The 22,221-nt window shown below is 37.7% G+C and overlaps 1 protein-coding gene across 6 annotated transcripts in view; it reads right to left on the bottom strand.

Annotated features, from left to right (window-relative positions):
• Nucleotides 1–22,221, bottom strand: part of ZFAT (zinc finger and AT-hook domain containing) — a 151,095-nt gene that overhangs the window by 10,028 nt on the left and 118,846 nt on the right. For 5 of the 6 annotated variants that reach the window (XM_071803779.1, XM_071803780.1, XM_071803778.1 and 2 more), the window contains 6 exons: nt 21,919–22,092; nt 17,400–17,488; nt 14,766–14,904; nt 8,702–8,820; nt 6,802–6,928; nt 4,602–4,732 (listed from right to left, as the gene is read on the bottom strand). In XM_071803779.1, the coding sequence (XP_071659880.1) occupies nt 4,602–4,732; nt 6,802–6,928; nt 8,702–8,820; nt 14,766–14,904; nt 17,400–17,488; nt 21,919–22,092 (779 nt within the window). Of the gene's footprint in view, nt 1–4,601; nt 4,733–6,801; nt 6,929–8,701; nt 8,821–14,765; nt 14,905–15,125; nt 16,613–17,399; nt 17,489–21,918; nt 22,093–22,221 lie in introns of those variants that run through there. The other variant, XR_011737331.1, reaches the window with a different exon arrangement.

Here is a 22,221-nt window from a genome sequence, read left to right as displayed (position 1 = left end):
ACTGACAAGGATACACTCCTGCAACGCTGTGATCAAACCTTCAGTGTGGATTTTTGCCAATCTCAGATCATACCTACAAAACTTCACATTATTAACTTTTTTGGTGTGTATTATCTTCCTTAGCAGCTGCTAATGAACAGCCATCATACAATAAGATTTCTCCCAAATTAGTTTAACTTTGATAAGAGGTCAATAAACTGACTGTCAGGTGAGCATGAGCTAAAGTCATTTTGGGTTCTAGACACAACCTTTGAAAGGCCTCACACACGACACTATCAGATACAACGATTCCTATTTCCCAATCATACTCCAAGCTGAAGAGGGCTAACCTTGCATTTTTTGGATTTAAAATGATAAGCTGAATCCCATTTCAGGCTGGGATTGATTATTGCTAAGTTATCAAAGTGTCGTCTTTGATAAAATAATTCCTATAAACAAATAGAAAGTTTCCGAAGTCAGAATTGATTTTTGTTTTTCTTCTCAACACTAAGCTGGGAGCTTTAGGCAAAATGATCCTGATTTGAATTTTATGATGATGTCTACTCCTGATTTAAGATACAAGCAATAAGGCTACATACAACAGAAAAACACCACAAGCATGGCATCCTTTCTGTCTCATGACTTAGAAAAGAATTTCAAAAACATACTGGTCAGATCTAGATAATACACTGGAGATCTTGCAATATGCTGAAAAGGACTTAGGGATGAAGACAAAGTTTGTTTCTGCAGGCAAAAGTCTCACATTTACCTGAAACAGGTACCTGCCACATGGGGTAGCTTGAAGACAGCAGCGTTAGTGCTGGATACATCTGGATTCACACCGAATCTTAAGAATCCAGTGTAAATGGTTTCCAGGGAGGAAACGGGAGATGCAGATAGCAACAATGTAGCATTAACATTTACAACAAAAAATGCTTTTAAAAAGTTCTGATAATTAAGGATTTAGAAGAAGTTTCTTGGTGCGACTACAGAAATACGAGGGCGACTTGCAAGGGCCACCTAAAAATGAGATATGAAGGTAAGAATTGAAAAAAAAAAAAAAGGATAATGTTTGTCTCCTCAGAGAAAAAGAAATAAACCAACATAACAGCACAGAAATCAGAACAACTACAATAAATGTTGTTAGGGAAAAAAATGGAACCAAGCTGCTAAGCACAGACTTGGTGAGGCTATTAAAGAACAGGAGTGGAAATTCAGTGACAGATGATGCTGATAAATTGCTGACACCCTGAATGAATTCTTTGTCTCACAATCCACAGGAGAAGCTGAAGGTCACAGGAGAAAGCGTGGAATCAATTTTCCAGTAGGAGAGTGAAATATGAACATGTCTTAAGATCACTTCAAGGTTAACAATTAGGAACTCAGCATAATTAAAACCTGACAAAGCCATTGGTAGAAACGAGTGATATCCCACAGAAAGCAACTCAGTATTGAAGAAAAAAGAAAAGCGGACAGTTCTGAATAGGAGAGGATTACAGTCACCTTAATAACATTTAAAGACTTCTTTTCCCTCAAATTAAAAATGGGTATGGCTATAACCCTGAAGCAATGCTCTGGTGGGAAGCCACGAACTGGAAACTAAAGCTGTAAAACAGATGAAACAGACTTTGATGAAACGGTGATTTATGTAGGAAAACAAAAGAGAAAAAATGAAAGGAGAAAAATAGAAAAGTGAAATAGTAATAATTGTAATAATTATCTACAGACCTCCCTGGTCCTTGCTCTGCTTCCATAAAGGCCACAAGAGGTAAGTCAGCAGTCTGTCAGCTGTCAGTCGGGGTCCTGCCACCCGACCCTGTTCTGGGAAATCGCACATCTGCACATTTCTGCACACACAGAGTGGAAAGTCACTGTGGCCACCAGAGAAAGAAGTGAGTGGGAGTTCCAGTACACACAGAGAGCGTGTTAATAGAGAAATGGTGCTTCCAGCGTCGAAGTAAAATCCAGCGTAAGCAGAAGTAGCACAAGATCATTCAGCCTGAGACGTACTTAAATTCTTCGCTGATTTTGCTGCTGTGCAACTTCAGGTTACAGGAAAAAAGGCATTTTATATTAACAAGAACATAAAGGCGGAGGCGGAGGGAAGGAAAAGCAGGAAAGAGATTCAGTACTCTGAGAATTCAATATTTGATTTGACATAGGAGAGGAGCTTTTAACAGTTTGACATCAGATCAGTCAGAGCCATTGATGTATACAAGGCAAGGGAAAAAGAAGTGATCAACACTTAGCAGCTTGTAAACTCAAAGGGTAGAAATGTGGATTAAAAAGCGAGGGAGTAAACTAACTCAGAATACAAACATTTCGTTACAAAAGGCTATCAGCGAATTCAGATGGTCTAACAAGGAAGATGATAGATTTTAAGATGAACCAGACATTGATCAGATTTAATACTTGAAGGAGGAAGAATGACTGACTTTTTTAAAGTTTAACATTCAAATATCGAAACAAAGTTTCACCTTGGCAGCTGTTACTTCAACAGTCACTTTCCCCTGTGCTTTTAGTAGATGGGCCTCAAGAGATGCATTTTTAAGGGAAGAAGAGGTTTCAGTAATATTGACAGACTGCACAGACAAACACCAATGGCTAATACTGCATTCAACACTTAAACAGGTCAGATGTATAGAACAATGTACATGTTGGCAGTGACTACTGTTAAAGCTGTTTTGAAACTTGCACATAGGACTATAAGGTAGATTCTCTTTAGGACTGCATTTAGTTTCCAAATTTGGATCTCTTTTTCTTCAAAAAAATCCAAAACCCTTCTATGATTTCTAATCAAAATACCTGTTAAGCATTGCAAAGGAATATCTCAAAATGCTTTGTCTTGAAATTCTGCCTTTTCTTCTTGACATTTGAGCAGTAAGTTTAGGAATTATCCCAACACTGCCCTCACAGACTATGGACTTCTGCCTTCTGTGGAGCTCTCATCAATTCACTATTCACAACACTATAAAAAAATACTGAACTCAAAGGTTAGTTCAGCTACTCAAAATAATGAGAGTTTTGTTCATTTTTAAAAAAGGAGTTACTTAAACTCTTCAGGAATTTAACACTTCGCACGCACTTTCCCTCTCTCACCAACCACTTTTGAGCACAGAGACCCCAATGAATCAGTGAACAGAATGGGAAAAGGGATAAGCAGAGATCCGATGAAACAGGAGGAACAAGTGGAGCTTGGAGAATAATGAGGAGAAACATAAAATGTGAGCAACAAAGTCAGCAGACACCTGTGAGGAGGAAATACTGAGCAGAAGTCTTGATGTTTGCACTCAATATCCACCTCAAATAGAAAATTATTTCCTTTTACTTGCTGATTTTGTATCTCTCATTCTTAATTTCTAAAGTGCTTTAGTAATACTGTACATTGCAAATATTTTCAGCAAAAACTGTGCAGTATCAAACTTCAAGAAAAATATACATGCATTAAAGTAACTTCTACCAATATCTTCTGTCTCATTTTAAGAGGAAGTATATTGCCTGCCACTAATTATGTGATTTAATTATCAGTTGAACCTACCATTTTTCTTGGCAGAGAATTTGTGCAAAGCCTGAAATTAACAATCTTATATATGCTGATCTATATCTTCTGATCTTGCACAATTTCCCTGGTAACAACAAAATTAACTAAAGAGTTTTTCAACCAACTAGAACACAATTGAATTTTTCTTTATTTATCTCAAATGTGGGTGGCCACGCTGACTTTAGTCTCACATAAGCAACTGCTGTAAGGAGCACCAGCAATATTCTTCTTGGAGCGGCTACACACCTGCGGATCAATTCTGTTGCAACACTCCTCAGCAAGACAATGAGAATGCAGACTGAAGAGAAGTCTCGCTTGTCCTCAGGGGACAAACTCAAACTCCTGTCACAAGACAGCACCGCAAATACTAATGAGGGTGGTGAAACACTGGCCCGGGTTGCCCAGAGAGGTGGTGGATGAACCATCCTTGGAGACATCCCAGGCCAAGCTGGACGGGGCTTTGAGCAATCTGATCTGGGTGAAGATGCCCCTGCTCATGGCAGGGGGTTGGACTGGAAGAGCTTTGAAGGTCCCCTCGAACCCAAACTATGTTCTATGACAACGGTCCATCTCTGGGTATGGTCCTGCAGCACCGCGGTTCCAGAGTGTGCACAGTTCTGCACAAGCGACGCTGTTTCATGCTCTTCCATACGTGGATGAATCCTGTGTCAAGGACCTCCTGATACTTTCAGATGACAATGGGTGTAAATGCACGTCCACAAGGCAGGTATGTTATTTTAAAAAGCCTCAAAACAGCTGCTAGAAAAAGAAAGCTTTATTTTCTAACACACACACACACACACACACATTTAATGTGTATTGGGTCACTCGTATTTTATACACATGAAAAAATGCATGTATTTCATATGTATAAACATACATGTGTATTTCTATGTATAAACATGTATTTGTGTGTGCATGTAAACATAACACACACAGAGCACGCAGTTAAAAATTAGCTTAGGAAAAACTCCATACATCTCACACATTCATTCAAAATTCAGCCCTTGCTCAATATTTATTTCACAATAAATACATAAAAAATGAAATACAGCTTTTTGGAGAGTAAAAGAGCTCTTACCTGCTTTACCACTGTCACAGTGCCAGGTGCCATAGTAACTACAGAAGCAACTGCAGTAGCATCATGGGTTTCCGAACCCAACTCGATGATTTGCTGTAGGATGTTCACAGCTGCTGGATCAAGTCTTTCACCTTATCAGAAAGACAGTAACCATAAGATCATTACAGTAAAACAGCTATAAGGGTACGTGAATCTAAGTGCTACAGGCACTCTTCCCCCTCGTGCCTTAACCCCGACTCACAGCACTGTTTATAAATTTCAAACAGCTCAATAACATGACACTTGGATAATAATCCATGGCAGGATAGTATTCACAAAACAAACTTGCCTGAGGAATGCATGAATCAGCAAGTGAAGCCACACTGGTCATTTTTACGCTTATTTGAAAGAGATCTAAAAGAATATATTGAATAAACAAACGATAGGAACAACTCAGAGCAGTACGTGTAAATTAGGAAGCGGCGAGACTTTACAAGTCTAAATGTGTATTTGCCAAACGTTCAGTTTAAACAGAACCTGAAATCTTTACCTATAACCACAACTGCTATTTGGTGTATTACAAACCTGTGGTTACCATCTTTCCAGCCACCTGCAATACCCCTCAACCTAGAAGAAGAAAAATTATCACTAACGTGCTGAAGGGAAAACTTCATTGCTTGAGAGAGCTCATGCCTGTCATTTTAGAAGCATGAGATCAGAATATGTTTACCCTTTTCCAAAAATCTTCTTGATGTGTGTAGCCCTGCCAAAGGATGAGCAAGTTTACAAAGAAACCCCATTCTCACGAAGTGTGAAAAGTAAAGGTTTGGCAACTGGAAAGTGTTTTTTGTTATGCAGGAATAAGGATTCCCCTTCTGTGGCCCAACATTCCCATAGGGCCAGTGTCAGCATGAGAGAAACGTCAGAAAGGGAAAGAAAATCTCAGGATCACGTTAAAGCTGCCTTAGATTTGACATAATCACTGTTGGAGCAACAAAAGAGACAGGAAAGAAACAGTAAATAGAATAAAGTTCATCTCTTAACCCCATAACCTTGAAAACTGAGGTTGATACTGTGATCGGGATCCAGGTCAGATATTTTCATTTCAAACAGAAAGTAGTTATATTTTGTTATCTACAAGAGAAACTGGCTTGAGTACTGAAAAATGTTTGCTTGCTTTGTTTTTTCTTCTATATAACTGCCTTTAGACAAGATATTACTGCTTTTCATGCCTAGAGGGAAGAGTATCTGAAGTTGGACACACTAAAGCAAATCGTTCTGCTTCAAAAATTACAGCCTCATGCTTAAAATCCAAACTGTTACGTACAGCATATGCAACGATCATGTTTATTTTAATGTAAATGGATAAAAGCTTAAAAAAAGTTTGCAAGCAGTTTTTACTCAGAATTTTCAGTCATTAAAAGAAGATAAAATAATATACAGAAATGGTCAGTAACATAGTTTAATTGCAACATGCTTGGAAATTGCATTAAAAATGGGAGGTTTTGAAACATATCTGTATTATAAACTATAAAGACCACAATGGTAAACAACTACAAAATGTTATCTCCTGACAACCAATGCATTTATTTACATAAATAGAAACAAGATACATGAACATTTGCTCTAGTCTGTGATGTTTTAACACTCTCAGAAACCTGACAGTTTTTTCTTCCAGCGTTTGTTATTTCCCATTTAGAAATTGCTACCTAATCCCACTCTTTTCTTCCTCAATCTGATACAGAATAGCTTACTATCTTTTGTGTATCACCAGAACGAAGTTTGTTAGTACTTTCCTGGGAATATGGTAAACGAGCTATTCCACCGTGCCACTTCTGCAGGCTGACTGACTTAAGCAGGGAGAAAAATAATAGCTAGAGAATTGCCATTAGATACACACCATCTACTCTGCCAAGACAGCTGATTTGACAATATATTTAATAATACAGGCAGGAAATTCCATACACCTCATAATAAAGTGGAGAACAGAGTGCGGTAAGTATTAATAACTTAAAGATATAGAAATTAATAAAGAACGGTCACTTCTCATTATTCATCCTCGAAGAAAAATCCAACCCCCCAGAATTAAGTTCTTGGATGACAAATTTCATTATTTTTAATAGTTTCACAGGGGACTATACATTGCCCAGTATACTCAAAATAATTAGATATTTATCAAAAAAGATATAGTTTGTGTTCCTATCTAAAAAAGGTAACTTACCATTCTCAGAAGTGTATCTAAGGTTCTGTAAGGCAGCTACAGCAGCTTGAGTGCCTTGAACATCTTCTGCAGCCTCTGTGATATGGACATACTGAGTGGACGCTTCTTCAGAAACTTCAGCAGTTAACTTGAAAACAAAAGCAAGCCAAGGCATCAATAATCTCACTCTCATTGTAGCAATTTAGAGAACAATGACAGTTCTGAGTTCAAAGGAATGAGTTTTGGACAACAACTACTATAAGAAGAGTTATAGAAATACTGGGTGAAACAGAATTCAAGAAGAATTTTACATGGGAATCAGGATATCATCCCATAGTCTTCTTCTAGATACTACTTCAAATTAAGCAAGCTAAATTATCTTTATGTCATTTTTGTCGCACAGTCATTCTAGAACTAACAACAAGCTTCTATTGTTTAAGGGGCTAGTAAAGACTTTTTGGGTAAAATTAGTTTATAATGTACATCCTTGCAGATCTGGTAAAATGCCTCTGAAGTTTGAAAATGCATTTTATCCTTTCCATAACTATGCTTTTTCACGACAAGCTGTCAACATAAGTTCCTGCTGTGATGGGACTTCTTTATTTATAGACATGTGAACAACAGACATAATTGCATCCTGGATGTCCTCTTATTTTTTCAGGTTTGGGCATCTACTGGGAGAGCGTACAGAGAATCATTTGTGAAATGCATGTGGATATGACCTTAAAGGATTACATTTTAAAATTCTTGCCATGGCTTCTTTGGATAACAGTCCACACAGAACCTACTCTGAGAGCGAATTTTGGGCTTGTCCTGTACAGGGACAGGAGTTGGACTCGATGACCCTTGTGGGTCCCTTCCAACTCAGGACATTCTATGATTCTATGATATTTTTCAAGGACTTAGCATTCTGTCTGTGGATGCACAAAACTGTTGAACAAGAACTGTAGGATGGCTCTTCCAAATCAGGCATTAAGTTTATGACAGGAGTTAGACTGCCTGAAATTTGCAGGACAGGTCTTAAACCGTGGAGGGTCAGCCAGCTACAGTTGACTTGTGGATTCTTCCTCTCACGGGACACCAACAATAGCCTACTCAGGCACTGGAAAAGACTCAGCTTGGTAATTTTTAAACAAAAGTGTTGAGATCTGTGTTTTTCCCATAGCTTCTGCATCTACAGTAAGCTCTGCTCTGTAAGAGTAACAGTTTCCATTTCAAAACAAATAGGTGCACATACGGCAGCAGAGGAAAGCTTGAAAGCGTAAGACCTCTCAAGGTAGCTGCCCTACCCCACCCCAAACTGAGAAAATTCAGGTTGTTGTTTTTTTTTTTTTTCTAACCCACCTTCTTAGGTCTAACTTAAAATTCTTAAGGTCTGACCTTAGTGATTTTGTGATTCCTGTATACCTTGGAATGAAGTTGGAAACACAGAACAAATTATAGAAGACTTTCTCTATATTACAGAACACTTTTTTTAGCTGATCAATTTACAAATTCAGTTTTCTACACTCTAAACTTTTTCTGGACTAAGACATAAGCTTTCTTCATTAATTCAATATAAGCTTGTAGCTTTGCACTTCATGCAGTTAACACCAGTGACTATTTGGCATATACTAAAATGCAGTAAGTTTTTCAATTTCAGATTTTTTTTGGCACAACTTCCACCCTTTCTGCTGGAAATAGAAGACTAGAGCCCTAAAATGCAGAAATAAGCACTTACAATGTTGTTAATCCTAACAGATATTAAAGCAGTCAAGCTTAACAGTCACAGCAATGTATGCATTCAAATGGAGATCACACGAACTCCTGATCTTGTAAAAAGTCAAGAAAGAATTTATTAATACTTCTTATTCTTATCCTTACTTTTCTCCCTAGAATAGTTTAAAATCTCAGGGCCAAAGCCATGGTAACTTTGCTTTACCTCCCACTTGGTCTCCCCATCGTGTTCCACAAGCTTCATTCCATGCTTGTTTTTAAGGTGTCTGTTGAACTCCCACTTTGTACCGTACACAAAGCTGCAAACAGGACACTTAATGCCACCTATAAGGAAACACAAATAAATTCCTTGAGTTGTTTTAATATAAACTGATCCTCTACTCCACTCTGCTCTGGTGAGACCCCCACCTGGGTCCACAAGAGGATGTGGACCTGTTGAAGCAAGTCCAGAGGAGGGTCACAAAGACACAGAGGGCTGGAGCAGCTCTCCTATGAGGACAGGCTGAGAGAGTTGGGGTTGTTCAGCCTGGAGAAGAAAAGGCTCTGGGGAGACCTTATAGCACTCTTCTAGTACCTAAAAAGGACCTACAGGAAAGCTTTTTACAAGGGCATGTAGTGATAGGACAAGGGGTGATGCCTTTAAACTGAAAGAGGGGAGATTTAGATTAGATATAAGGAAGAAATTCTTCACCATGAGGGTGGTGAGGCACTGGAGCAGGCTGCCCAGGGAAGCTGTGGATGCCCCATCCCTGGAAGTGTTCAAGGCCAGGCTGGATGGGACTTTGAGCAACCTGGTCTAGTGGAAGGTGTCCCTGTCCATGGCTGGGGGCTTGGAACTAGATGACCTGTAAGGTCCCTTCCAACCCAAACCATTCCATGATTCTATGACCAACCTCACCCTGTTTTTCCCCGTGAACCCAGGAGATGCTTCAGCCTGTGCAGAATCATTCCCACAGTCATGATTCTGGTTGAAATTCAAATTTAGCAGCACCAATGGAGATTAGTCCTAGTTTCCAAATAAAATTTATTGCAAGTCGGAGGGTGTCTGAGACTTAGGTTTTGCTTTAGGTTCACCATAAAAAAAGCCTGGCACATGATTTTAATAATTCTTAACTAATGTTTTTGCCCTGTAAATACTCCTTAATTTCAAATCATAGAGTTCCTTAGAGACTATTTTAACACCTAGTCTGTTACATATCATCGCAGCTTCAAATATAAATTATATATATAGTCCAAAAATCTATAAGGCAAGTCCTTGACAAGCTTCAGCTTTAAATATCGGGTCCCTGTTGTCTTACAAAGCCCTGTGCTGGCCCCCAGGACACAAGGCAAAACCACAGTGCATTGGACTCTTCCAGTAAGTGCTGTAATTTTTTTTTTAAGTGCTTATAAACAGCACTGAGATCTTAATATATAACATACACAGTAGTAGCGTACTTCAATAAGTTTTTTTAAAATGTACATTCACTAAGACAGTTGTTCTAGTTTTTTAAGGTTTCAAACAAACATTAAGTTTTCTGACACATGATCAAAGCAAGCCAGGGAGATTTAACAACGTTAATACACTTCAACAATACACTTCATCCCACTATCTTTGCTTTTGAGAGTTTCTACTGTTTATGTTAATATACAAAACCATAAGTTTTCTATCTACAAAATGATGCATAGCATGAATTTAGCACAATGTTTACTGTCTAAATAAGCGGCATTACAAGTAAAAAACTGAGCGTGACGAAATCATAAGCATCCCATATTCTACACTAGATTAAACAGCTTTTACTTCCCTTTGTTATGAAAGTCATTTGGTCAAATGTCAGATCTCAGTTGTTTGTAATTATGCAAATGTCTCTTTTTTTTCCCCTATTGACTAAAGCAGAACAGAAATAATCTGCATGTGATAAACTGTTGCATTAGGTGACCAGAACTCACTCTAACAAATCTAATGGCCAGGGAAGGACATTATGCTGCTTTAGGAACTGTGCCACCAGATGGCTTTCTCCATGTTATCATGGAAAATTATGACTCCCACCCATCACATTCAAATGCTTCAAAGATATACTCTCATAAGCTGGTTATAAGCCAAGTTCTTGTTGCACGTGGACTTTTATGAATGTGATTGGAAAAAACATTGTTTTACAGTAATGGAAATCTACCATATGGTATTCTACCAGATGAAAAGAAATACACTTTTTATTTTCATAAAATAGCATGTAACTACACTCAGTCGCTCGGGTATTTCACTGACACTTATTCCTGTACAAATTCCCCTCTTTGCTCTCGATCCATTACAAGTCTTCACCAAACTTCACTGTTGCAGTAGATGCTCAATACTCCGTCTTTAGACAAAACTGGAAATTTCCCTACTAAGGGAAACTCAAAAGTTCACAACAGCAAAATACCTTCATTCAGATTAGGACAAAGATATCATCAGTTACAGAAACTGAAATTAAATATTAATTTCACACTAATCTGTGGTACTAGGAAAAACCTGCTATAGTGAAAGAGAGGACATTTTTCTGCATTACTTTGATATTAAAACTATTATAACAATGTACCAGGTAAATTTAAGATGCAACTTTTCTCATTAGGGTTTAATTAAAGAAAAACAAGTGGAAGCACAGAATTAAACAGGTACCATATAATTCTACATCAGTGACTTGATATGAAAGCTCAGAAAAATTAATTTCTACATGATTCCTGAAAGCAATGGGCAACACAGAGAAAGTCAATGAATGACACACCTCATCTACTTTCAATATCAACACTAACATCTGCAGCAAAATAATGTACACACATATCATACAGCTCCACAACTTTTTTTCACCATGGCATTGACAGGTGCTCTCCAAACTATTTATTTACTTGCCTAACACCTTCATAAGACAATTATTATTTTATGCTAAAGGAAAGTAAGTGATGATAGAGGTGTGACAGAACAGAGGTCATTATTGGATTGTCACTAACGTACTGCACAAGTTTCTGCACAAACACGAATAGAAAATCCATCTCCCAGAGAGTGAAGAAATACATAAACAAAACAATAGATGGTGCGGAGTATCAGTGAAAAGAAAAACAATTCTGGAAAATTATATGTGACTTGCCCAGCACAAAACAAATGGAAATGAAAAAGGAAGCTCTTAAACAGGCAAGTAGGCAGGGTTTAAAAAAAACCCAACACGAACTAGTGGGTAACGTATCTATAAATGCGCTTGTCCTCTGTGCAGATTACACTGAATCCTTATAGCACTTATTTTCCTTTATTACTTTAAGATACTAAAATAAATGTCAGATCACAGACTGCTACTAAAAACCAACCAACCAAAAACCTCAAGCATTTTTCTGATCCTGGCTGATCCAAATTTCTAATATAAGCCCAGATATTAAATATTGCACTCAATCTCTGGTAATACAGTTGCTTAAATGAGCATGTTCCTTCTTCTATTCTATGCATCATTCATTTATTTATAAACTCATTCTAGAAATCTGGAGTGAAGTCCAGCAGTCTATATTCATACAAATATTTCCAATTAAGATTTTCTGCAATGCCTGCAGTGCAGTCAAAAACAAATTGAGAGTAGAGAAAATGAGCAAGTATGAGGCCGTTCACTCAGTGGGTAACTTAGAACAAGCAGGATACAATATGAATAGATACAGACAGCTTTTATTAGACATTTATCTTTGTTAGTTTCCCTTCTCAATTTTTTTCCAAACTCTTTTGCTTACTGGGTCTCCCGCCTTTTCTTTTTCATTCATACTCCTTTAATTTCAAAGGCCTTTAATATCAGGTCTGAAGGGTCTTCCTCCCTTACATGAATACATGAATAATTTTCCAAAATTGCTTTTCAGATCTATGAATATGGTAAATCAAAACTTGGTAGAGTCTAGTCAGACAGCAAGTTGCAAATGCTGCCCCAAGAAACACATAACCTTGTCATACTGCATAATACGTCCACAATGATCTGTCTCTGCTGGGTGACACAGATACGAAAGATCTTCTGATTCCAAAATCAGGAAAGTGTTTACTAACTTCAAATGCAAATTTTAATTAACTGTAGTCTCACACAAGTGAGACTCTTGTCTCTCTCCCCAGTGAGATACCAAAACATTGCGAAAAGCTGACTTTTCTACAGTAGGATAAGAAACCTGCAGGTCTTTGAGCCCACATGTAGGATCCACGTGATGTGTTATAGAGCAGGAGATGGAGCTGGCAAAGGAGATTGCACGTGGGAAAAGTGGAACTGTTACCCAGGCTTTCCCCTGGCAGAGTCCTGATCAGAGGCACTGATTTCACAGCTACTACGTGGATTTGAAGCCCCTTTACTGCTCTGAACCTCCACAGAGCAGGTAACACATGGGAAGCAGGCACAGCACTAGGGGTACCCCAGGAAATAAAAAGCTGTGTAAGGAAGGGAAGAGAAAGAAGGATGCAAAGGCAGAGACAGAAAGAACAGAATAGAACATTTCAGTTGGAAAGGACCTACAATGATCATCTAGATCAACTGCTTGACCACTTTGGGGCTGACCAAAATTCAAAGCATGTTATTAGCAGCATTGTCCAAATGCCTCTGAATCACTGACAGGCTTGGGGCATTGACCACCTCTCTAGGAAGCCTGTTCTAGTGTTTGACCACCCGCTGGTAAATAAATGCTTCCTGATGTTCAGTCTGAACCTCCCCTGGTGCACCTTCTTGTCACTGGATCCCAGGGAGAAGAGCTGAGGACCCCCCTCTCCACATCCCCTCCTCAGGAGCCTGCAGAGAGCAATGAAGTTGCCCCTCAGCATCCTCTTCCCCAAATCAGAAAAGTCTAAACTCCTCAGCTGCTCGTCATAAGACATTCCTTTCAGCCCTTTGTGAGTCGCCCCAAAATCCTTGTTGCCTTTACTTAGTTAACTTGTGACAGCAATTTCTCTAATTGACCTGGTGTCTATATCTAATTTTTTCTTTGTCTTTGTGTGGTACGACTCTAGTTTTACATAGAGAGCAGTAATAAGCAATTGTTCTAGGCAGAATGGGATTTTTAAGACTCTGACAGGGAAATGTAACGTAGAGGACTGTGGGCCTGGTGTGACAACCTTCAATAGCACAGACACGGGATGCAGCACAGAGAAGTGCGGACCTGGAGCAGTAAGAAGTGGGACACAAGTTGGGCACTGAAGAATCCACAGCTATAACCAACTCTGAAATGATCAGTTAAAAACATGCAAATCTGTAGCTGGATAAAATCAGGTTTAGGGACAACAAAAACTGTATTTAACATATATGAAGGGCAGTATATACAGTAAATTTGGATTTAATCTGGAGCTACGGAGCAATGAAAAAGCAAAGCACAGATGTGTGTAAGCCAGTAAGTAACAATGGCCCCAACTGGGAGACGATGAAACCATCAACATGAATATCAGGCATCTCCCAGGAAAGAACTCCAGATGATGACAGTTTACTGAAACCCCCATCCCAGTGCGAACACCAGAGAAAAACCACCCAGCTTAGGACTTAGACAGTGTAAGGGTGACCACTGCAGCAGGTAAGAACAAAAATTAAGAAGTGTGTGTTACCATTTTAATTGTTTTAATAATACTATTGAGACTTCTCCTGGACATAAGTACTCTAACTATACTTTATTGGGTTTTGGGTTTTGTTTGTTTTGTTTTTAATAACAATTAGATCTAGATTAATGGTGATTCTTGAATTAGACTGTTAAGATTTCCATTATACTAACAATAATTTCTTGGCTTTAAACAGAGAAAGTGTGCTTCCTTTGCCAATAAACAAGATGCTGAGCCTAACAATTTGTAACCTGTTTTACCTGTACTCTCTTTTCCCCCCCATTTTTCTAGTGGGGGAATATTTTGCTGTCATTTACTCTTCAGTCTTTTTCCTTACATTTGCTCAACCTTACCTTGAGTTCAACCTTGCAAAATTCTCATAGAAATTTGTCAGCAGAATGGTAGAAATTTATCATTCATTTCAACAGACAGCGATACTTCACTTGCAAAAGGAGACAAACAAGTGAAAATGATAAATATATGCAACAATGAATAGTACAAGCAAGGTCAAGCGAAAGTCTGGTTCACACACCTTTAAAAACCAAGAACAAAGGATGATGAACAAAGGGTGAAAGGTGGACATTTCAGAATCACTAAAAAGTAGTAATGATTTATTACCTAACACTCAACAGGCTGGGGAACGCATATCGCACAAAAGTTTATGTTTACACCAAGTTCGCTTTATCAAAAAAACCAAACCAAGTCTCATATGGTGGACGTGTACCTTGTTGGATAAGGGCTTCTGCTGCAGGCTCCCCAGAACCTACATTTACATACTCTTCATTGGGATGCTTTCTGTTGTAATGCCTCTTCAGAGAACCAGATATATTGCAGGAATAGTGGCAATGTGCACAGCGGAAAGGCTGGGAGAAAAAGGAAGATGTTAGAACATATTTCCCGACCTCTCAGGTGCAATGTTTTGATACCAAGAAACCATGTTCTTTTCTGGTTTAGGCATCTTCCAAGGAGATCATCCAAAATTCAATAGAAATGGAAGTTGTAACTAAACGTTACCCTAAAATTTGGTACTTTTTATTATGTGCAAGACACCAAGTATTCTCAATATTATAAGATTATTACCTACTTTTCGTAATTCAGTAAACTGATGATCACAGGTCTGACCACATGGAGACTTTCTACTACAAGCAAATGGCTCAGCTGCCGTGAGCTTTGGTCTGAAAAGGGGGAGTAAGAGAGCTAAAATAACTCAAGGTACAATATGATTGTACAGTCAGCCTAATTTAACAGACAACCATACCTGACAGGGTTGATCTCTTCCCTTTCCTTCTCCCTCCAACACGCTCCCAACTGCTTCCCTTTCACTGGCATTCACTTGCATTCATCTGACCATTTGGTGAGCCAAGTTTTGGCAACTAAATTAGTTTTTAAAAATGTACCTCTCCCTTCAGCTGACAGGGAGAGAAATTTCTAATGAAAAAAAAGGTTAGGAAAACAAGTGTTTGTGCCTAAATTTAGCCTTTGGGAATAACATTCTGACTGAGATGTGTCACAGTTATAGGAAGCTTGACATGACCATTAGGGTCCTGGGAAAGAATGCAGACATTGAGCCATGTCCCTGGGGAAAAGTCGAGTACTTGAGAATGGGGTGCAAAATGTTCTATCCACAGCAACCAAGCCCACCTAAAGCTAGTTGGCAGAAAGTGGTGGGTACGGAAATGTTTATTGAGAGTTTCAAGCAGGGAAATGTCTGCAGTCAGGGTCCATTGACCAGAACATTCCCCTACGCTTGTTGCTCATAACCTTCCTTCAGGCTTCAAATGGCAAAAAATAAGGAATAAAAGCAGTGTTTAGATTCCCTTAACTTTACAATACAGAGGGTACTGAAACAGTCGGTTATTCAGTGTTTCAGAGAAGGGTATTCTCCTTTTCTATTGTTGAAACTGTCTTTTTCTCCAGAAAATAATCCCGACAGCCTGGTGTGTTCATGTACCACTCTACATACTGCCGTGTCCTGTGTGTTATCTGCTGGATTGCAAACTCATGGAGATCGGAAATACGCTGAATTATCATTAGGTCTCACAACTACTGACATCTCTGTGAGTTTGATACGCGTGCACGCAACTGTCGCAGAAGGAGGCAACGTGTTACTGACAGTTTTTGAACTCCTTTTGACAAACACTCCTGCTTGACCCATCGCAGTGTTTCGCAGTTCTCTTGACACTGCATTGAACTGCCACACTTATATGTAGGGGGACGGAAGACTGAAAAGATGTGCTGAGTCAACAGCTCTAAAGCTGATCCCAAGGTCAGAACCAGCTGTATTTAGGAACAGCATTATGAGTACATTCATCCCATTAGCCATTAAAAAAGGAAAACTACATATTTTCATTTCAAAAAATCATTTTAAAAAGTCAAGTCCACAGCAACACTTACCTACTTAAGAAAGAAAAGTTTATTTGGTGAAAGTATACCATCTCTTTAGATAACTTGCTACAGGTTCTTATATGTCTTGTATTCCAAATTTGATACCATGTGTCAAAAGACTGTCTCCCTTTCTGCATTGTGGGGGTCTGTAGCACTGGTACTCACTAAAAATGGCTGAAATGTACTCTTTATAGAAGTAAAATGATTTGTTAGATAAAGAAAGATGTTGCATATGCAAATAGTATTATGTTTTCAATAAGAAATATGTTCACTGCCAAGATAAAGCGTTACATCAAAATGAACATTTTCATACATACAAAATAGTGGATTTTTCTGGAAAAGACATTACTATAAGTTCTATTTCCTGATTATAGCATTTCACAATTCATTACATCAAGACCTATCATGCTGAGAATCAATGTGAAATTTAGGAATAAAACCATACTACAGTTTATTAACATAACTGTATTACTAATCTAAACACTTGACAGAAACATTAACAACCTTCAAAACTCTTTCCAAGACATGTTTCAGATAAATGGGGTATTTTAAAATTAATTCTCTTCAATTTTCTTTAAGTATATGAACTCATCTATAGTACATTAGGCTGGAAAACTTTCAGAGAAAATTAAGGTGGGCAATGAACAGTGATGTATGGGATTTGCTTTCCTACTTGCCTAGGACATTTTAAGGTACTTACCAGATTAGTTCACTCAAGGACTGACAGTCAAAAAGCCCAATAATGTTTGTTTTATATTGCAACACACATATATTTTTGGCAAGTAGAGACACTATTTATAGATTGTCCCTGAACAAAATAACCCTAACTCAAAAGCTGGCATATAAAGTCAGTATTTCCCGAAATACTAAAATGTTAAGATGCCGTAATTGTCAACAAACAGGAAAATGTGCCAGTTTTAAAACAGTTGTCTAAAGTTCCATGTATTTCTACATGATTGATATGTATTCTTACCTTGAACGAGACATGTTGTTCCATATGACGGAGGAGCTGTGGCTTTTGGGCCGCTGTATAGTCACACACTGTACACTTAAACTGCTTTCCTGAAATGGGAATAGAAAATGGAATAATGAAAACTACTGATTGTATTTCCTCATAAGGAATGAACAATATGAGATGTCTGGCATTTGCTCTGCAAAAATGTGGTTAAGTAGATCTAAGAGCAGAGTAAGGAAGAAAAAAGGCTTGAGTGTCACTTTTAAATTATAAGCATTAAATGATCCAGATGATCTTGGGATAGCCACTTGGGAAAGAAGACAAAAATCTTTATAATTCAGCCTAAATGGAAGAAGCAAATCAATTACTTACCAGTCTGGGCACAGTTATTTTGCTATTTGTAAAGCAGATTTTGAAAACCTTAAAACACAGATGTTTGGTTATGTTCACATGTTTTTACCTGCTTCTATCCCAAGTGTTTAATTGTTATAATCCAAGTCATTTTGAATTTTCTTGGGTTTTCCACTGTAAGTTTTCTTGACATACTTCTGGTAGGGTATGACACGACCTATTATTTTTACCACAAGATTTGGTTATGTGTTTAGCACTACTCTTCCAGTCATGACTGAAACTATCATAAAAGGGTTTTCTACACTGGCTTAACCCTGGATACCAAGTGAAGAGAAAAATAAGATCAGAATCACAACTAATACAGAGGTTTTATGCTTCAACGTTTCACTTCTGCTTACACAGTTTTAAAACGAGCAAAATTGCTCCATCAATACCAGACTGGATGATGCCTCCTTGCCTTGTTCATCATGACATTCTGTCATTTCTTACCTAAATTTCTGCAGTAACCCTAAGTTTCACACACAGTCTTGTTCTTGAAGAATGCTGATTCATATTTCTTTATGTTAACTGGGCACAAATTTTCTCAGAATGTATGGAGTTTAAGTAACTGTTGGATTTCTACTTTTCTGCATCAATTGTTTCAAAAAACATCAAGTGATCGGAAAAGAGGTAAAGACGATAAGTGTATATTTCCATAAACTTTGCTCCTTCAGATACCAACCTAAAAAGTCATTGAAAGATTTCAGACTGTCTCTGTCTTCGGAGTTCTTGCAGACTGAATATCTGCATTGCAAGCAGGTCTTCTACACAACATAATGCAATTAAATAGTCAATGTAATTTATATATATGGCTTTGCGAGGAAAAAGAAACAATTTCAGAAGTATAATCCAAAGAAACGTGTTACTTTAAGCTCCACAGACAAAACATTATACTTGAAATTCCTTTACATGCCTGTGAGCTTTCTAGTCAGGCATCAATAGGGGAAGATACTAACTCTCCAACCTGAAATAGCAACAATAAAATTGAAGGACACGAACTGGAATTTAAACTAATGAAAGTCGATGCTCAGAACATTCAGTCTAAAATAAAGTCAATATTTTTAACAGAGGGCATGAATAATGACGATGACAATTTACCTAAAAATCAGATGGATGCCCTGTCATATGAAGTTGTTAAGTCTGCTTAGCCCTTCCAAAAAAAAATATACTACAATCCAGCAGAACTGTGATGCAAAATAGTTAGATTAAGTTATGGTCTGTGTTCTGCAAGAGATCAGACTTCGTGATCAGAAAAGTCTTCTTTTGGCCCTGAAATCATTAGTCTGAGCCCTTCTTAAGGCAAGATGGTCAGGTTTTGTCGTGATTTATTTTTAGGATTCTCTAACGGGAAAGAATTCTCTCTGACACTTTTGAGAAACATCTGTTGCTGTTTGTGGCTTTGCAAAGAGTGAAACTCCCAAATGTATTATATTACCATTCTGTAGGTTTCTCTTACTTTCCCTTCAAAGCATTCTCTCCCAAATATTTGTTTTCCTTATGATTTAAAATAACACAATTTTCTTCTTTTTGTTCTCTGTGTTTCATACACCCTTCCTCCATATTTTGTCTTGGAGATTCTAGCAGTCCAGCTACCTCCACACAAATTACAAGGTTTATTAAATACAGAAAGACTTCATTCCTGTATTAAATGCCCATGGCTGGCAAAGTGTATTTGACTGACATGGAATAAGTTTGTGCTAAAAACTACTCCAAAAGCAAAAGAACCAAAAGGAGGGACAGAGAAGCACAATACAGAATATTCTCTATTAACCTGAAGAGACCAGGTTTATTTAGATTCTGTATTTTGCTCAAAAAAGTTACTATAATTTTATACTGAGTGTGAAAGTTTCTACAAAACACAGCTAAGAAAAACCTTAAGACAGTTTCTGATATTTAATTAAAATAATGAAAACCAGGTTTTATGGTTTATTTCTCATCACAAACAGTTTATTACTGGTTGTTGTTTATTACTGCCCAGACTACAGAATTGAGGAGTCTGTCTTCTGGAGAAGAATAAAGCAGACAGAAAACTACTTTATATTCCATCGGTTAAACTGACCTTGCAGGGCTGATATTTGAACAAAAATTGCCTGGATTCTTAAGTCAGGAGGAAAGATTCATAAACAGCGAAACATCTTTCAAATTCATTTATTTGTGAAATAACTGAAGGACACTAGATGAGTGCTGGGAAGAAGTTTTGAAGTGCTGTCTCTAAAGGAAGAGACACCAGGCAAAGAGAAACTGTCAGTGTTCAAGGGGCTGAAAGTCCCCTGACAAATCATACACTACATTTCTGGTGACAAGTGTTATCTTATTTTTCACAAGTGTTTGAAATGTATTAAGAGTTTACCAGGGTGGACTTAGTGAGGAAAATTACTTAAGACTCCACAGACAGTGAGAATCTGCTCCCACTGGAGTCAATGGCAAAACACATTTTCCAAAGGTATGACAACTTTCCTGGAACACTTTTGGAAGTGTAAAAGGGAAGGCAAAGGAGCATAAATCTTCGATTTATTTGTATCAGTCAAAAAGGGAGATGCATCAAAAAGGAACATGCAGTCACTTCATTTATTGCAGAAGATGATGACAGTCTGAAGCCAGATAAAAAAGGCTCCTGGTAATTGCATTGCCTTTAAAGTCAAAGTTTCAGCCTGACCTAGCAGTAAGTGATAAAAGATATCGTTCCTTGCATGCAATTAAATGTTTAAACCTAACTTCACACCTTTAAACCAAATCCAGACACAGACAGCTCCTGCACAACTACACTGCTGCTCTAAACAGAGTCAAATTTCAAAGCAGCCTCAGCGGAATTGCAGTAATTACTTACACATATAGATATATATATATATTGTTCAAGAAGTAGAACTAACTCATGAGTAAAAACAAATACAACTTTCATTGCTGAATTTCATTATTTGAAAACCAGGTGGTGAAAACAAAACAGAAAGGTTTTGAAATGAAACCCCATGCAGCGATTTTTTTACAGTACCATAGAAAGGGACCTTTTTCTTCTTTATAGTCTGATTATGCTCCAATTTTCCTTTTTCATTCAAATACAACCTGTACCGTCCTCCCAGCCAGGAATCAGCTAAGGATTCCATCTGACAAGTCACATCTTGATTATTGCATATGAAGTTTAGATCTATGTGCAGTACCTGCTTGTTATTTATCAAGTTACTTCAAAATATTGGAAAGTACATTTTAAATGAGAAGTGATACTACAGCAACTTTGGTAATACTATCGTAACTGTATGCTTTCTATAATACGTATCGTACCAATGTAAAAGGGATCATCTCCTTCACTTATACATACAGATATAAGGATACATAAAAATAAATATCTCTGGCACAAAACTTCACATACATTGTAAAGATGTAACAGAGCACTGTGCACTTCCTGTGAAAGGACAATGCTAATGAATATGCAATTTTATTAAAAAAAGAATATAAATTAAATGGTCAATAAAGAGTGGAATGAGGTCACAAGGCTGTACGAGTGACAAGGATCAAGGTTCTAAGTCATAATGAAGGACTGTACAACTTACCCTGCTAAACCATTTACTTCAATTTGATAATTACAGAAGAATAAAGTATTGTTGTGTCCCAAATTTCAATATAAAATATTTATTTTTTTATTTGCATCTCACTTTTTTCTGTTATCATCACAAAAATATTAATATCATAGAGCAAACGCATGTAGTGCATGTGTGCCTATAGAAAATATACATGCTCAGGCTGACTGGACCTGGGGACACTGAGCTGCAGCAGCTTTACCTCTACTGGGCTACTGGACTTGGCAACTCCTCACAATATTCTCGCAGGAGAAAGCAGTGAGAGACTTAACCACGGAATTATTTGTATTTTCAAATTTCTGCTGAGGTAACAATTCTGTGTTAGAATATAAAGGGATATAAGGCCAACATCAAATTGCCGAAAGATCAAGCATTCCAGAGAGAGCTGTTTCTCTTTCACAGAAGTTAATTTCTGCAAAGTTTTGAATTTTATTTAACAGTGTCTCCCAGGAATAAAGAAAATTTGTAAGCAGCACTTAAGTGTTCAACTGAAAAATGCTTGATAATAAGATCTTATAGCACAGCCAGTATTTATTGCCCTAAAATGAACTTGAATTTAACAAACATGCACTTACCATCAGCAGTATGGAGGAGTTTATGGCTCTTCAAAGTGCCTTTGGATTTGAACTTTTTCCCACACATATCGCAAAGGTGCGTCTTCTCAGTGCTGTGACGATTCATGTGGGCTTTCAAGTTACTCTTGCTGCGAGTGGCATAGTCACAAAGAGAACATTTAAAGGGTTTGACGCCTAAAAATAAAAAAATATACTGTGAAGCAAACAATCTGCTCCTTTTGATGAGATGGTGGAAAGTGGCTTGCAAGACATTTCAGATCATGCGAGCAACACAGACAACAAGGTCAATAAAACTTGGATATC

The sequence above is a fragment of the Patagioenas fasciata genome, chromosome 2 (genome assembly GCF_037038585.1).
Source record: "Patagioenas fasciata isolate bPatFas1 chromosome 2, bPatFas1.hap1, whole genome shotgun sequence".
In the NCBI taxonomy this organism is placed as follows: Eukaryota; Metazoa; Chordata; class Aves; order Columbiformes; family Columbidae; genus Patagioenas; species Patagioenas fasciata.
The sequence above is the reverse complement of the archived record's forward strand: the minus strand, read 5'-3'. Positions and strand labels throughout refer to the sequence as shown.